The sequence below is a fragment of the Sprattus sprattus genome (genome assembly GCF_963457725.1).
Source record: "Sprattus sprattus genome assembly, chromosome: 8".
Classification (NCBI taxonomy): Eukaryota; Metazoa; Chordata; class Actinopteri; order Clupeiformes; family Clupeidae; genus Sprattus; species Sprattus sprattus.
The window spans coordinates 2,144,429-2,162,412 of record NC_137927.1 but is presented as its reverse complement, the minus strand read 5'-3'; the positions used below and the strand labels follow the sequence as shown (position 1 = coordinate 2,162,412).

Genomic DNA, 17,984 nt, shown 5'->3' with positions numbered 1-17,984 from the left:
GCCTGAAAGACGACGTGTGTGTACATAGTTCCCCACGCACCGTGAGGAGGATGATTTGACTGGCAAAATATTCTCCAAGGATCACAGCTGGAGAATTGCAGACATTAGTTGAGTCTTGGGGTCAGAAAGTCTCCAAAACTACCATCAGCCGCCACCTACATCACCACAGGTTGTTTTGGAGGGTTGCCAGAATAAAGCCTCTGCTGTCAATCAACAACAAACTAAAGTGCCTACAGTTTGCCAAATATAAGTCACACTTTCAATGGGACCGAGTTAAATGGTCAGATGTGCCCAAAATAAAGCTTTTTGGCAACAAACAACAAAGGTGGTATCACTCCCCTCCAGGAAAGACGCAAGGCCAAAGTTCTTCAGTTACTGATGGATTTATTTTTCTCTTTAATTCAGTTGTAATCCAACGTCGAACTGGTTAAAAGCAGTAAAAACACAATCAACAGACAATCAAACCAAACAATCAAACACAAATAAATCAAAGAAATAAAGCGTCATAAAGACAAACATACCTCGTTGGCTGCATAACGATTGAGAGGGGAAATGAGGCAAGGTAAACGCAATCACTCATCAGCTTGGGCTCAGCGGTATACTACCATGACCGCGAGCCGGCGTCTCAGGTCTAGTCAGGTACAATGTATGCTACCATAAAAAAGGTGTGTGTGTGTGACCCCTGACCCCCATGACCTCACTTCCTACGAAACTAAACCCAATCATGAGACAGACAAAAGGTAAAACAAACTTATCAAAACGAAAATAATCACCACAAACAAAACGTAAACAAAAATAAACAAAACTAAATCTAAACAGTTACAGGTGGGTTTGGCGTAGACAGAAAGATAGCCATACAGAAAAGCACCCTATACCCACTGTGAAGTATGGTGGCGGATCTTTGATGTTGTGGGGCTGATTTTCTTCCAAAGGCCCTGGACATCTTGTTAGGATACATGGTATCATGCACTCCATCAAATACCAGCAGATATTAAATGAAAACCTAACAGCCCCCTCCAGTAAGCTTAAAATGGGCCGTGGTTGGACCTTCCAGCAGGACAATGTTCCAAAGCATATCTCAAAATCGACACAAAAATGGTTCACCGACCGCAGAATAAAGGTTTTACCATGGCCATCACAGTCCCCCGACCTAAACCCCATAGAAAATCTGTGGGATGAGCTGAAGCCGAGTCTACAAGCGTTGACCTCAGAATCTGAAGGATCTGGAGAGATACTGTATGTAGGAATGGTGTTAGATCCCGTGCCATGGGTTCAACAACCTTATCATGCATTATAAGAGAAGACTCAGAGCTGTTATCTTGGCAAAGGTAGGCTGCACAAAACATTTAATTTAGGGGTGCCAACAACTGTGGCACACATGTTTTGGAGAATAATGTTTATTTAATGTAAAAAAAAATAAAATTCTTTCAATTATTTTACCTCAACGAAAAGGTAAGATTTTTATGAATATTTTGAGTGGAAGACCAAGAGGATAAACAGCAAAGACATATTTTTTCATAGCCTGTTTGCTCATATTCACTAGGGGTGCCAATAATTGTGGGTGGGACTGTATATATATACAGTATATATCACACACACACACACATATACACTGAGTGTGCAGTGAATTAGGTAGCCTACATCTGGCATTTAAATTATCTGCCATGAAAATATTGCAGCTACATGCTGGTAGTGGTAGGTTGTTTACAGCTGTGATACTTTCGAACACAAAGTATTCCTAATAAGTAAGAAAGACACCTAATATCTTGGACACTCATTGTACAAAAAAGTCAGGGTTGTGGAAAAGCTCATATTATGATTGAACAGTATGGATTCCATCTTATGTCAATTTTAAACAGACAAGTGATTTGTAAGATAATTAGGCAACATTTTGAAGAACCTTCCTCAACCCTGGATACACTTCTCCAAGAATTGAGCAACTCTTATCTTATGAATGTTAATACTTAGCTTACCAGATAGTTATACTGTCATTATACTATCATTGTCAAAAAGCAATAGCAACATGCACCTAGCCCTGTCTGGCTTTGCTAATTTGAAACAAGATAATATTTGAGTAGATATCAATGAGGCTTATGTGATATTACATCAACTAGAGATAACATGTTAATGAGATAAAATCAACATGTTATTTTCAGTCAGACAGGGAAAGGTACATTGTTGATATGAAGGTGTCACTTTTTGAGTTAAATAACGAAAAACAAAACCCTAACTTTTCCACCGCGTCAATTTTGTTGCACCTGTAAATGTTTATGGGACTTTAAAAGCAGCACCGTCTATCGTCCTTTTTACTCCGGCGCAGTAGATGGCGGTGCACTTCCTTAAGGATTGCAATCGTCTTCTTCGTGATGACGGAAGAGATCCCATGTCTCAGAACCGAACGCTTGGAAGTGTCTGAATTGCGTGTGATGTATTTCTGTTTATGTATTGACATGTACTAACTTTGCGACAGCATGGTTTTTGAGTCACTGGTAAGTGATCTCCTGAACAAGTTTATTGGTAATTATGTGGAAAACCTTGACAAGTCTCACCTGAAGATCGGCATTTGGGGAGGTAAGGCTAAAACAGTAATACGTGCTTATCGTAAGTTAATAGCTAACGTTACGCAGCGCTGCAAAGTCAATTTAAACTAGAGTGTATATAAACTATGGGTTTAATCATGTTCTTAAATACGTTTGTGTCACATTAAGAATGGTAGGCTACGACTTAGAAGTTTACTCTTGTCTAAGACGTTAGTTAGGCATCAGGACAGATTTGAGATATTAATCCTTACATTATTATTTAAACTGCGTAGAAATATCATTTTATTTGAGCTAACAGAAAGAATACACGCAGTTTCCTCAATTGCATTAATTGCTCAAGTTTACCTTCATCCACGAGGAACTTAACCGAAAAGTCTTATCTCTAGTTTGCATGTGCAACGAAACTGACAGGCCACCAAGGAAATACAACCTGAGACGAGGTTATTTAATTTGGCAGGGGTGGGGCACCTTACAAATTACCGAAACTACGTCACGTCACGGGGTTTTTACATTTGCACACGCCAAAGCACTCCGACTTAATTTCACGAAGGAGAGAATGGGCCTCATTTATAAAACGTACTTACGCACAGAACTGATCTTAGACTGTGCGTGCGATCAAATCCACGTGTAAGTACAGATTTATAAAAACCGTCTTAGGCGTAGAAAAGGACGTATCTCTACGTCTGGTTTCAGTTCGTGTAAGTACATTTCCCTGCGGCAATACTGGAGGACTGCAGGAATTCAGGACTCTCCGAGCGCCGACTGCCGACACGCAGTTTCATCATCATCATCCTCAGCACCACCGTCACCATTTGGGCTAATGGTGAAAGGCCAAATTAATATTTCGCTCAATAAAATCAAATAAACTATTAGAATAATTTACACATGAATGAGATTCACATCTTATAGGTATTCCGATAATTTCACAAGTGTAAAACATTTCGCTCGAACTTATAACCTATAAAAAGACTAATAGTGGCTTAGTTTTCAGTAGGAGATATGGCTGCATTGGTGTTGTTAGAGGGTTTTTTTGTGGTCGCGCAGACTTTTGACACAGGTTGATGTATGTCTGATAAGCAGGTACCGCTTGCCGAGAGCGTTGTGCCCAAATGGCGTCTCGTCTAGAGAGGCGCACCAGAGGCAACCAGGCCATACACGTTCAGGTATTGTCCGTTCTTGGATTCCTGGCTACAGGAACGTTCCGATGAGAAATTGGAGACCAGTCGAGCAATCCCCGTCATCATTAAGCAGAATTTTGCCCGATGTTCTTCGCAGTATACTATCCCAGATAGATTTCCATACAGTGCCCAGCAAAATGTGAAAGAGGATTTCCTGCGTAAAACAGGGTTCCCAATGTATTCTCATCCAGATTTCGCACACTCAGAAAGCCTAGGAAGCCCACTTCAATACAGCACAGGTTGGTAGTGGAGCGCATCAAAGCCTTGGTGCTGCTGCCGCAGATGCGGCTTCTGTCACCGCTCGTGCCGCAGGTGCTGGTGCTTCGGAGACACTTTTGCTTTTGCCATTACGCCACCAGACAGGCTTTCTAACGATGTTTTGGCCCGCATCTGCTGTTCCATCAGCAGAACGTCGACGTCAACCTTACTTTAATTATTCTGTTTACATGTTTCTTTCTTGCTTGCCACTGTCACAGAGAGTTTGTGCATTGAGGATGCGCTCTGTTTGTGCATTGATAATATGATGATTAGATTAAATAGGGGCGTTTTGAAGGCGGAGATTCAGTTGCGCACAATTTCACGAGCATTTGTGATTTATAACCGAAGGATTGGCGTACACGTGTTTTTTGTGTGTACGTCTGTTTTCTGTGGATCTCACTTACGCTCATTTCAGGAAATGTCTTAGACAAAATGTAGGATGGTTTCTACGCAACGTTTTATAAATCAGGCCCAATGTATACTCCACTCCATAAATGTATAGATATAAAGGCCTTTTTATACATGTATATGCTCCACTCCAATATGATGTGTAAAGGGGAAAAAAAAATATTTGCCCTATCGCTATAGATAGCCTATTTATAATAAAAGAGCTTCATGAGACCTCCACAAGGCCCTCTATCTTCCGTCGCGTCTGTGTAAGGGACTGTCAGCAAATTACATTTTTATTGATCTTACCTTTCTGACTTGTGTCTACCAGTTGCTATGTAAGGGATAACGGCCGACGAGCTGTACAGTTCTACAAAGATAATGGACGCTGCGGGGCAAAGAACTCCACGACGCGAAGTGGAGTGGAGTTGCTCCGCAAAGTCCATTATCTCCTGTTTACAACATCCAAAAATGTTATTAATATTATTATTATTATTTAGAATTTCCTTTATCTTTAGGAAACTTAATATGCATAATAACCTGATGAATTCTTGATTTGAAGCCTAGTGCTCCCGTTAGAGAAAGTAGTGAGAAAGTAGTGCGTGGAACTGGTCTGTGCCTATTGGCACAGTAATCTGGTCTTGCCTGTATCATGTATTCACCACCAGATGTATGTATACATATGTCCAGTGACCAAATGCTGGCTGTGTATAATCCCTGTTGCTTCCTTTCCCCTTCTGCCACACAACCCTTCCCCTTCCCCCCTTCCCCCCGTCCCACCTTCCTGTCTCCACCCGGCCGACCTCAAGCAGATGGGTCCCCCCTTATGTGCCGTGGTTCTGCTTAAGGTTTCTTCCTGCCCAACAGGGAGTTTTTCCTTGCCCCTGTTGCCGTTGTGCATGCACTAAGGGGGTTCAGGCTCTGGGCTCTGTTAAGCGCCTAGAGGCAATTGTATTGTTATGGCGCTATACAAATAAAATTGAATTGAATTGAATTATCATATGACCTTTAGTTTCCCCAGGCATTGCTGCAAAGTGACACTCATGAGCTCTCCTCTGTAAACGGACACAGGTGTTGTTCATAAGGTTTTACTATTCAAAGTTCCACGGTTCCGTTGATGGTGAAGTTGGACAGAGCAACAGGGAGGTCAAGTTTGGTAATTTTGGTCGAAGGCTCACAATCGACAGCAAGTCGTTGAGGAGCAGGCGAGTTAGCCGTGTGAGCTAAATGTGTTTCAATGGGTTTTTGGTCTACGCGTTAGCAGCTGCCTACAAATAATATTCGAGACTTTCAGTTAAGACTTACAATATTCTGCAACATTCGTGTAGCACATAAACAACTAACCGAGTCAATTTAGACACATAAAAAGTCGTGTAGATAGCTTAATTCACATAAAACATTTCCCACTAACTTCTCCCAACACGCCGCCATCTTTGTTCGAATTATCCTAGCTGTCAAAAAATAAACGTTACGTTGGTTGTCAATGGTAACCATTCAAGAGCATTGATATGGAACGGCGATTTAACTTTTCTACTGGGACTACGTCCAAGGTGTCCATCTATACGAACTTATTGTACACCCCATTAGCCAAAAGGGAAAACAGTATTTCGTTCCAGAGGGAGATAAAGGAAACTATCCACATATCATTTACATCTTTTAAAAGTTGTAATACTTCTGTACTTCCAACAAGTCATATTCCCTGTTTTAGAAGCTAACATCAACAAACTCTCATTTTCTTATGCGAGTGGCTGTAGTAGTTCAACATTAGAGTGTCACAAGTTGTTCAAAATTAAAACAGGACAAAGTAATGCTCTGTCCTGTTATTCCTTGGCTTGTTACAATACATGCAAAGCAATGCACTGTACCGTTCTCAGATGACGACTCACTATTATAACAGTGCATGCCAAAAAGGGGCGTTTTTAAGGATACTTATTTAAGTTATACCTTATGTTTTCTGAACTTAATCCTTTTTAAGATATGGAACAAAAACAAATACAATTTATCCCATATACGTACATAGCCATTGTGATATCCTAATAGGGTAACTACATTTGCATTTCCCAATGGAATTACCAGTGCATGCAAAGCAAAAGTTAAAAATTCTAAACAAAAGGTAAGGGATCAGGACCATATGTAACAATTTTACCTTAAAATAACGGCTTGAAAAAAATTGTGCTACTACAATTACTTTTAATATGGAGAATGGCCTCTCCGCCATTGCCATCAGGGGTCTGTTGGGGAAATAGCCTACTGCGGTATGTAATATTTCTGGAGCCGCCCGGCCCTTTGTGTCTGAGCATGTGAGTTGCAAGGGTGATTGAGGTTGTTTTTAGGGCGTTGCAAGGATATTCATGTTAGTTGCTATGATGTTTGCGAAGTTGTCATTGTAGTGGTGGTTTGCTAGGGTAACTGATGTCATTGCCAGGGTTGTCATGGTGGTTGCTTTGGTAAATTAAGTGATTTCTATGCTGGCTGCTAGGATAGTCATTTTGGTTGCTAGGGTTGTCATTTTGGTCATGGTTGCTAGGATTTTGCTTAGGTAATAATTGCAAGGGAGTTGTTAGGATGCTGCTGCACCAAGGTCATTTGATGGACAAGTTTGCATTTACAAGCAATTGAAAACATTTCGTCGTCTACTTATCTTGCCGAACGGATGAGGATGTCAGAGCTCAGAGCTAGAATGGGAAAAGTCAGATCAGCTCTGAATACCTTGCATAAGCTTCGGAAAGATAGATCAATTACAACCTCAACCAAGATATGCATTTCAACAGAGTTAACTGTTCAAGTTAATTTTCAATTTAAATCAGTTTGCTAAATGTGTGTTCTTTGTTAATTTTTAGTTTTTGAAAATAATAACCCTCTTGTCAAGGCACTGGGTTTGGTTTTTACTTATTTACATACTGCAACTGGGACCCAAGTTGAATACATTCAATACATTCAATTACTGTTACACTAGCTATCTGGCAGGCTATCCGATCTCTGGTCAGACTTGGTGGTCGCAGTGCTAGCTAGCTTACATAGCCTAAGTGGTCTCTTGCAAACCACATTAAGATTTTGCCAGAGGCGAGGCAGTCTGCGGGTAGGTGAACTGGCACAGGCTGGAGGATGTGATTGTAGAGAAATAGTAGAGGTCTGTTTAAAGAGGTCAATTAAAGTGCGTATGACACCTTAAAAAAAAGGTAAAAGACATATAAGTATCAAAACTGTACATAAAACATATTACTTTGAAGTCATGTTTAAACCCGAAGATTGAAAAATGAAGTTTGTACGGAGTTTCCAAGTGTGGTTTTTGCGACTCTTATCGTAAAACAGTTGCCGGCCTAACTGAAATCTGTCAGGTGGTCCCGTGACGTCAGCGTCGGTAGACTTAATTCGAGAACTAGTGATGGAGGGTGAAGAAGTCCGCGATTTCGAGCAAGTTTCTGTCACAGATTCGAGCAAAGATTCAGAAATTGAGGAAGACTATGATCCGGATCAGTTAGTACACGAGATTGTGGCCATTGAGCCGTACCGATTCGAGCCCTATCTGGATGACAAGCCAGCAGAAGAGGCTAGGTCTGAAAACGATGACAATGTCCAGAGGCGGACTGGCCATCGGGACGACCGGGAAATATCCCGGTCGTCCCGGCAGGCCAATGAGCTCACGAGAAGCAGCCTGAAGACTGCACGCAGCCGTGGAAAGTTCATGAGCGGGCCCATTGAGACAAAATAATTGTCAATCAAAATTTATTCCCGTGATAATCGCTATGTTCTCTGACAACTGAATGCGGTGGTAGTCCAACCAATAGGTAACACTAGTTGTCGATCTACTTCTCACCTATGCTATTTGTGATCTCATTTCTCACTTTCATTAATCCAGCCTACTGATTTTTGTTTAACCTCTTATCTTGATCTAATTCTTTTTATTCAGACGTTATACAACTTTCATGACCACACATATACATTGGCCAGCGATTTAAATAGTTTTTATTGTTCAAAAATTCATGTAGAATGGTCGAAGCAAAGCCTCATGGGAAATGGCACCTGCGTATCGCTCTGCCTTTGTACAGTCGTGGCCAAAAGTTTTGAGAATGACACAAATATGCATTTTCACAAAGTTTGCTGCTTCAGTGTCTTTAGATATTTTTGTCAGATGTTACTATGGAAGGCTGAAGTATAATTAAATATATTTAATAAGTGTCACTGGCTTTTTTTTGGCAATTACATGAAGTTAATGCAAAAAGTCAATATGTGCAGTTTTGACCCTTTTTTTTCAAGACCTCTGCAATCCGCCCTGGCATGCTGTCAAATAACTTCCGGGCCACATCCTGATTGATGGCGGCCCATTCTTGCATAATCAATGCTTGGAGTTTGTCAGAAATAGTTTTTTTTGTTTGTCCACCCGCCTCTTGAGGATTGACCACAAGTTTTCAATGGGATAAAGGTCTGGGGAGTTTCCTGGCCAATGGACCCAAAATATCAATGTTTTGTTCCCCGAGCCACTTAATTATCAAGTGGCTCTCGGAGGATGTTTTGGTACCATTCTTTATTCATGTCTGTGTTCTTAGGCAAAATTATGAGCGAGCCCACTCCCTTGGCTGAGGAGCAACCCCACACATGAAGGGTCTAAGGATGCTTTACTGTTGGCTTGACACAGGGCTGATGATAGCTCTCACCTTGTCTTCTCCGGATAAGCTTATTTGCAGATGCCCCAAACAATCGGAAAGGGGATTCATCAGTGAAAATGACTTTACCCCAGTCCTCAGCAGTTCAATCCCTGTACCTTTTGCAGAATATGAGTCTGTCCCTGATGTTTTTCCTGGAGAGAATGGCTTCTTTGCTGCCCTTCTTGACACCAGGCCATCCTCCAAAAGTCTTCGCCTCACTGGGCGCGCAGATGCACTCACACCTGCCTGCTGCCATTCCTGAGCAAGCTCTGTGCTGGAGGTGACCCGATCCCGCAGCTGAATCATATTTAGGAGACGGTCCTGGCGCTTACTGGACCAAAACATCCTCTGAGAGCCACTTCTCCCAACCATCCAGGAACAGTTTGGTGATGAACAATGCCTTTCCCAGCATGATGGCCATAAGGCAAAAGTGATAACTAAGTGGCTCGGGGAACAAAACATTGATATTTTGGGTCCATTGGCCAGGAAACTCCCCAGACCTTAATCCCATTGGGAACTTGTGGTCAATCCTCAAGAGGCGGGTGGACAAACAAAAAAAACTATTTCTGACAAACTCCAAGCATTGATTATGCAAGAATGGGCCACCATCAGTCAGGATGTGGCCCAGAAGTTAATTGACAGCATGCCAGGGCGGATTGCAGAGGTCTTGAAAAAGAAGGGTCAAAACTGCACATATTGACTTTTTGCAATAACTTCATGTAATTGCCAATAAAAGCCAGTGACACTTATTAAATATTTTTAATTATACTTCAGCCTTCCATAGTAACATCTGACAAAAATATCTAAAGACACTGAAGCAGCAAACTTTGTGAAAATGCATATTTGTGTCATTCTCAAAACTTTTGGCCACGACTGTACAGTGAACGTAACTTGGGCCAGATGGGCTCGTTGTGAGCTGGTGGTGGGCCGGTGCAGACAAAATTGTCCCGGTGGATTTTTATGTCCCACTCCGCCCCTGACAATGTGCATGTGGATGGGGCGCACGGAAACGCGGTAGGCGAAATTCAGAGAGATATGCAGAGACTGCAAAACACCGAATGGTAAGGACGACTTTGACCTTGTTAACAGTGACCAAGTTCAAAAGAGTCCCGACGTTGCCGTCATTTCCACTTTATAACGCGGGGCGGAAGTGAGACACTTGGGAAGTTGGTAGCTCAGTGGCGCGGAATTCAAATGTTAATTTAAACAAGTATATTTATATATTTTAAGTAAACATAAATATCGATTGTGTAATACCTCCTTTGTTTTATTTCTTTAAAAATGTTGTATTGAGGTGTCATATGCACTTTAAGCCAGAGTGCTTTATGGTTTCCAAATGGATGGAACATTTTAAATGTCGCAGCAAGTATTCGTTGTTAAATCATTAGAAATCCACAGTGAAGAATGCTCTTGTTAGTTTGAGGTTGAAACTTTAAGTTAACTTTACGTTAAGTCAGCTTTAAGAGAGATTTTACAGCCAGTCTTCTAGTTCAACTGATCGTGTTGTCTGCTAACATTAGTTAACTGTTATATTTTTGCCTGATTTTGTGTTTTTGTGTTGCAGATGTGCAGCGCTGCAGATTTAGCGATCTAGTTTTTCCGATGTTTCTCTATTCTGCTGTCAGAAATGGTTTTCCACAAAATGTTTTATACAATTCAACATACCTGTAATTTCCCCTTTATTTTCAGGCAATGTTGTCCTTGAAAACCTGAGGGTGAAAGAGAACGCTTTGGTGAGTCTGCTCTGACACGAACTTGAAGACCAATCTCGCTTTATTGTCTCTTTCCCTGGCCTTTCACTCCCCTCTCTTTCTCTCCATTTTGACCATTATGAAGCCAAGCTTCTTTCCCAATCTGTTTGTCTCCAGGTCTGCAGACTAGCAATTCATCATAGTTATACTGGTGCAACCAACTGAATGGTTGCATTAGTGGCACTTAAATTGGCGGGACTGTCAAGCTAAAAAGGCACCGGATGCCTAAAAGAGCCCGGGTGATGTAATGTTGACATTCGAACGACTCTTGAGTGACAGTTGCTATGCCAACGCCAATACGTCACCCGGGCTCTTATATTCTTCATAAAGCGATTTACTTTAGAGCATCTCGCATTAAACTTCGCTACCTGAGACCGGCTTGCTTGTATTTGACCTACAATAAACCAACCAAAACAACCATGTGCTTGATGTTTGACTTTGGTAGGAAAGTTGTTGATTCGCTAGTTTATTATAGTATCAAAGTAAGCACATTCCATCACCTAGCTCGTGCTAGTGTAACTAGCTATCTTGTTAGCTTGAAGCTATTCATCTGTTGTTGTGCTTAAATTAAGAAAGTCCTTAATGTGTTGTGATTTTTAGACATATCTGACGGCACCCACAATTACATTTGAACAAAACAGGGCATTGTTTGCTCAAAATTTTACTAAAGAACAACGGGGGATTGCTAGCTTTGATATGCTAGCGGACATTGCTAACTTACAGAATACCAGCAGGCAGGTGTAGCTAAAACATTTTATTCGCTTAATATTGTGCCTAAACAAATACTATGTACCCCGACACTTTTTGGCTTTCAGTCAGAGAGTCTCAAGAGTTGTTCGAAAGCCATCAGCTACGTTTTAGTCGCTTAATATTGTCGCACAAAAGGAGGAATTGCTATTAGCAATAGAGATGCTAGCTGTGAAACCTGTTGATATGTGCATACTAACAGGAGGCCGGCAGCCAATATTAAGCTTGTAAAAAGTACCTGATGGCTTTCGAACAACTCTTGAGACTCTCTGACTGATAGCTAAAAAGTGTCCGGGTGCGTAGTGTCCGTTAAGGCACAATATTAAGCGACTAAAAAGTAGCTGATGGCTTTCGAACGACTCTTCAGACTCCCTGACTGCTAGCTACAAGGTGCATGGGTGACGTATTGGCGTTGGCATAGCAACTGTCACTCAAGAGGCGTTCGAAAGTCAACATTACATCACCCGGGCTCTTTTAGAAACCCGGTGCCTTTTTAGCTTGACAGGACCATTGTACACTTTTGATAATCTTATACAGACTTCATTAAAACATCCTCTGGTGGCTGTGTGAGGACAATACACCCTTACTGAAGTCTTTTGATTACTTTCACTCGTTGTCAACTCTGTATGCCCTAGAAAAGTAGCCTAGACGATATTCCAAGAATCCTGTGTGCTGCAATGCTTGTCCTGATCCTGTGCACTGTGCTTGGCAGTATCGCTGTGATAGACCCTGATGTCCTTTTTCCTCCTTGTTTTTTCTGTTGAAATGAATGGTGGGAAGCTAATTTGTGTCTAAATATACGCGAATTTATAGTCTCTTAGATAATATAGCACAAGTCGGTTGAAATGAAAACATTTTGGTCACTGTCGTGTCGACGTGATTTGAGGAAAGGTAGTTTATGTCTAAGTATATGCTCATGTGTAGTCTTTAAGATTCTACAGCACAAGTATACTGTATGCTCATGTGTAGTCTTTTAGATGCTACAGCACAATTATATGCTCATGTGTAGTCTTTTAGATGCTACAGCACAAGTATACTGTATGCTCATGTGTAGTCTTTTAGATGCTACAGCACATATGCTCATGTGTAGTCTTTTAGATGCTACAGCACAAGTCAGTTGAAATGAAAAACATTTGGCACTGAAAGTGAAAGTGACTCTATGGCAAAGGTGGTGTAGACACACACACTCTGAAATCCACCTCTGCATTTAATCCATTCAGGGAAGTGACACACACAGTGAAGTGCAGTTACACACTAACCCGGAGCAGTGAGCTGCCTTTGGTGGCGCCCAGGGAGCAGTGATCGGGGTTAGGTGCCTTGCTCAAGTGGGCATGGGAGAGCAGTGGTCTAGGGCCACCCTACGGTTTCCGGCCTGAAACCCTAACCAGTAGGCCACAGCTGCCCCTGTCATACTAGATAATCAACACTCACACATTTAGTAAAACATTTAGTGAAACACACATAAGATTACATTTGTGAGTGGTGCCTAAGTGATCTGAGGATATCATCCTCAAGTTTATATAATTGACTGCCCACTCCACAAAACAATCACTGTTTTCATGGCACCAGCCATTTAGCCAACAGCCTTGAGCAAGAAGATGGCTGAACATTTCATGTCTTCAATGCCTATGACAAGGATTTGGGCTGGAATTGGGTAATGGAAGCATAGAGAGCACACGTAGCAACCTCCACTGAGTAGCTTTTGTAAAAAGAGCCCACAGTTGATTCTCAACTTAAATAATTTGATACTACCCCTACTTTCACAAAATGAAAATGCTGAAACCAGGACTACAGTGCCTTGCATAAGTATTCACCCCCTTGGATGTTTTACCCTTTTATTGCTTTTATAAATCAGTCATGGTCAATAAAAGTTGGCTTTTTGGACAAAAAAAATCACAAAATAACCCTCTTTAATGTCAAAGTGAAAACCGAATTCTACACAGTTATGTAAATTAAATAAAAATATGTAACGAAAATAAGTGATTGCATAAGTATTCACCCCCTTTAAATAGACTGACCTAATTCAACAGAGGTCCAGCCAATTGGTGCTAGAAGTCTCACAATTAGTGAAATGGGGATCAGTGTGCAGTGAATGTGTCTCAAGTGATTGTAGAAATAATGCTCCACTTTGGTCTCATCAAACCACAAAACCTTCTTCCACTTGACCATGGAGACTCCCCTATGCCTTTAGGCGAACTGTAGTCGATACTTTTTTTCAACAGTGGCTCTCTTCCATGAAGCTTTGATTGGTGAAGAACCCAGGCAGCAGTTGTTGTATGCAGAGTTTCTCCAATCTCAACTGCTGAAGCTTGAAACTCCTTCAGAGTAGTCAAAGGTCTATTGGTGGCCTCTCTTACTAGTCTCCTTCTTGCACAGTCACTCAGTTTGTGAGGACGGCCTGATCTAGGCAGATTTACACATGTGCCATAATCCATCAATTTCTTGATGATGGATTTAACAGAATTCCAGGGGATGTTTAGTGCCTTGGACATTTTTTTGTATCCTTCCCCTGACCTATACTTTTCAACAACCTTTTCTCTGAGTTGCTTAGAGTGATCTTGGGTCTTCATGGTGTAACAATAGCCAGGCATACTGATTACTAGTGCTGTCAAACAATTAAAATATTTAATCGCGATTAATCGCATTTTTGTCATAGTTAACTCAAAATGAATCGCGATCGCAAATTTGTATCTATTCTAAATGCCCCTTCAATTATTTTTTTTCCATAATTTTTATTTTATTTTAATGCTCTTATCAACATGGAAAAGTGGATTGGCTTGTGTAGCGCCCCTGTACTCTAAGGAGCGTAACAATATGATGGTTCAGTTATGACAGATACAATATCCTTAGGGCTAATAATAGGCTCGGCATTGGAGGGGGGAGAAAACTGACAACAAGACTAATCTATCTATTATAAATACAATGGTTTTATTAAATATAAAGATATAAGAATAACAACAATAATAATAATAACAATAATAATAATAACAATAATAATAACAATAATACAAAAGAAAAGAGAGCTCTATTAATTATCAAATAAAACAATTAAACAGACAAAACAAATAGTGTGTGCAATGGTGAAAGTCAGTATATGTGAGGCTTATCTTTCTCCAGTCCACGCAGTTCAATCGCTCTTTGGGTAGCTCGCCATCCAATGTTCCAAGGTACATAAAAAACCAATCGGAGATCGGATCATATCATAAACAATTCAGGTCAGGTTCAGGTCAAGTTCACGTCAAGGAAATCAAGTAGAAAAAGTAAAATGATTTAAAGCAAAGAAATATGAATTGATAAGAAAACGATTTAAAAGGTAAAAAAGAGGGTTTCGAGGAGCAGAAATCAATTGGGGTGTATCCAGGGTATCAAAGAAAGTAGTATAATGAAAAGAAAACAAAAGATCTCCTTGGAGACGGTCGCGTGAAAGAATTACACGCGACTACTATTCTACCCACTTATTCAGGTGGGTTACATCCTCCCCCCTTAAATCACCCTGAGTCCCTTCATGGGTGTCTACAGATCTGACCTTCTTAAAGTTAGATCCTCAGGACTGAGTGGCTATCTAGTTCATTGAACGAGATTATGGCCTTATTAAATCCATCTAGCAGTGTCTGTGCAAAGGAGATAAGGGGGTTCCCTAACTGAGTGTACTGAATGCGGCTTGGAGCTCTCCTGGATCTCTCAGATCTTCTTGGAGGACAAGCTTCATCTCTTACAGCAGGCACTTCAGTTCCATCAGACGCCTCATGGCTGGGACTGCTCGGTGTGTCTGGCACGCCTGTAGGCGTCCTCTCCCTTTCCTCTTCCCTTGGTTCCATCAGATTTCCAAAGAGGTGATCAACTTGAAACTCTTCTGTCATGTCCGTCACACAGTTGTCGACAGATTCAGGTAAGTTGCATCCATTTACCTCTTCTTCAGGTTCAGCAGCACCAACAGGATTTCCAGCACCAGCAGCAGGGACAGGACCCTTAATGACGGCAGCATGGATGGGATCCTCGGCACCAGTGGCATGGGCAGGATTCTCACCGTCAGCAGTGGCATGGACAGGGAGAGCATCATCATCATCCATGAGCTCCACGGGTAAGTCTCCATATCCCTCAGGTCCCGCAATGGGAACAGCAGGGGAGTCATGGCGGCCGTTGTGAACCTTGTAGACTCGGGAAAATCTCGTCTCAGGGAATGTTGGAGGACATTCTGAGCAGGAGTCTTCACTCTCAGAGTCTGAAGCATCACTTCCTGACCGTTGAACAGGGTTGTTCCTTGTTCGGGGTCGTCGATTTGCTCTTGTTTCAGTGGGCTTTTCATCCTCCTCATCCATCAGGACTCCACAGGGCAGCAGTAGGTCTCTGTGCAGGGTGCGGGTTGGACCATCTGTACTTCATCCACTTGCCTGATCACCCTGTAGACACAAGATTCCCACCGGTCAGCCAGCTTGTGCTTGTTCCGTAGCCGCATGTTCCGAACCAAGACACGGTCTCCCTGTTCGAGAGTGGACTCCCGGACAGACTTGTCGAAACGCCTTTTGTTTCTGACCGCCACCTTTTCTTTATTCTTCAAAGCCAGGTCATAACTCTCTTTGAGGTGAGACTTGAGTTCCCTCACGTACTGAGAGTGGGAAGTTGACTGAACTCCTCGAACTGGCAACCCGAATGCAATGTCGATGGGCAGGCGGGGTTGTCTGCCGAACATTAATTCATAGGGGGAGAATCCGGTGACTTCGTTCTTCGTGCAGGCGTGAGTGAGAGGTTTGACGAAGTCACGCCACCTGCTCTTCTCCTTATCCTTCAGGGTTCCCAGCATACTGAGGAGCATTCTGTTGTACCTCTCCACAGGGTTTTCTCTTGGATGGTACGGACTGGTCCTCACCTTCCGGGTTCCAGTGACAGCACAGAGCTCCTTGATAGTGCGAGACTCAAAGTCTCGGCCTTGGTCACTGTGGAGTCTTTCAGGAAATCCGTAGTGGACAAAGAACTGCTCCCATAGACATCTGGCGACGGTGCAAGCTTTCTGGTCTTTCGTTGGTATAGCAACTGCATACTTCGTGTAGTGATCCGTGATCACCAGGATGTCTTTGGTGTTCTTGCTGTCAGGTTCAAGGGACAAGAAATCCATGCACACCAGCTCCATCGGCCTTGTGGTCTGGATGTTGACGAGGGGTGCTGCCTTTTCTGGCTGAGACTTCCGTCTGACGCGTCGGCCACAGGACTTGATTTTCTTCTCAACATCAGCAGCCATTTTCGGCCAATAGAAACGGGATCTGGTCAGTTCAATTGTACGTTCAATCCCGAGATGCCCCATGTCATCGTGCAGACTCTTGAGTACTACTGGTCTTAGCTCTTGAGGTAGCACAAGCTGACAGACAGGCCGTGAGTCACACTGCCGATTCCTGTACAAGACACCATTCTTGAGTTCCAGGCGACTCCACTCTTTTGCCATCAACTTAAACTCAGGTGAATCAGCCATGAGATGGGGTGTGGCCTGTTCACCTGATTCAAGCAGGGAGATGACTTTTCCTATGACAGGATCGGCTTTCTGGTGTCGGATCAGTTCATCCTCAGAGAACATCGGGATGGTGACTTGTCCCTCCAGGCAGCCATCCTCTTCAAAAACATCGGGCACAGCCTCAGGATGAAGTGCGAGGGATTCGACCAGTGTCATAGGTGTGGAGTCTGACTGGGTATGGCAGAGGTGTCTGTGACAGGCAGCAGAGACAACATCAGTAGGTAAGTTCCACTGAACAGCTGAAGATGGCAAGTGCCTAGAAGTGAACTGCTTGATCCTCTGACTTTCCTCCAGCGATGCCTCATCGCATATCAGTTCACCATGAGGACGTCTTGAGAGTCCGTCTGCATCCTGATTTTGCTTTCCAGCTCTGTACTTGATGTCGAAGTTGAACGTTGAGAGGGCGGCCAACCAACGGTAGCTTGCTGCATCAAGTTTGGCTGAGGTCAGGATGTAGGTCAAGGGGTTATTGTCAGTGATAACTGTGAAGGTGTTTCCATAGAGGTAGTCATGGAACTTTCCAACAATGGCCCACTTCAAGGCTAAAAACTCTAGCTTGTGTGCAGGGTATCTTGCCTGACTGGATGACAGACCTCGGCTGGCATAAGCAATGACACGGCTATGCCCATCTTGTTGCTGATATAGAGCTGCTCCTAGGCCGGTGGTGCTGGCGTCCGTGTGTAGGACATAGGGCAGCTTTGGATCAGCAAAACCAAGGACTGGTGATGATGTCAGTTTCTCTATCAGTGCTTCAAATGCCTGCTGACACGCACAGATCCAGCGGTCAGCAAAGGGTTCTTTGGGATGGAAGTATTTCCCGCCACTGCCAGTCTTGTTCTTTTGCCCCTTTCGGGCAGGTGGATAGCCGGTGGTGAGGGCATTCAGGGGTTTCACGATCTTGGAATAGTCTCTGACGAAGCGGCGGTAATATCCAGAGAATCCCAGGAAAGACTGCAGTTCCTTTAGAGATTTAG

The 17,984-nt window shown here is 42.7% G+C and overlaps 1 protein-coding gene across 3 annotated transcripts in view; it reads left to right on the top strand.

Annotated features, from left to right (window-relative positions):
• The first annotated feature begins 2,437 nt into the window (after positions 1-2,437).
• vps13c (vacuolar protein sorting 13 homolog C) overlaps positions 2,438-17,984 on the top strand; it is a 271,108-nt gene continuing 255,561 nt past the window's right edge. For all 3 annotated transcript variants that reach the window (XM_080843884.1, XM_080843883.1, XM_080843882.1), the window contains exons 1-2: positions 2,438-2,571; positions 10,699-10,742. In XM_080843884.1, the coding sequence (XP_080700010.1) occupies positions 2,472-2,571; positions 10,699-10,742 (144 nt within the window). In that variant the 5' untranslated portion in view covers positions 2,438-2,471. The remainder of the gene's footprint in view (positions 2,572-10,698; positions 10,743-17,984) is intronic.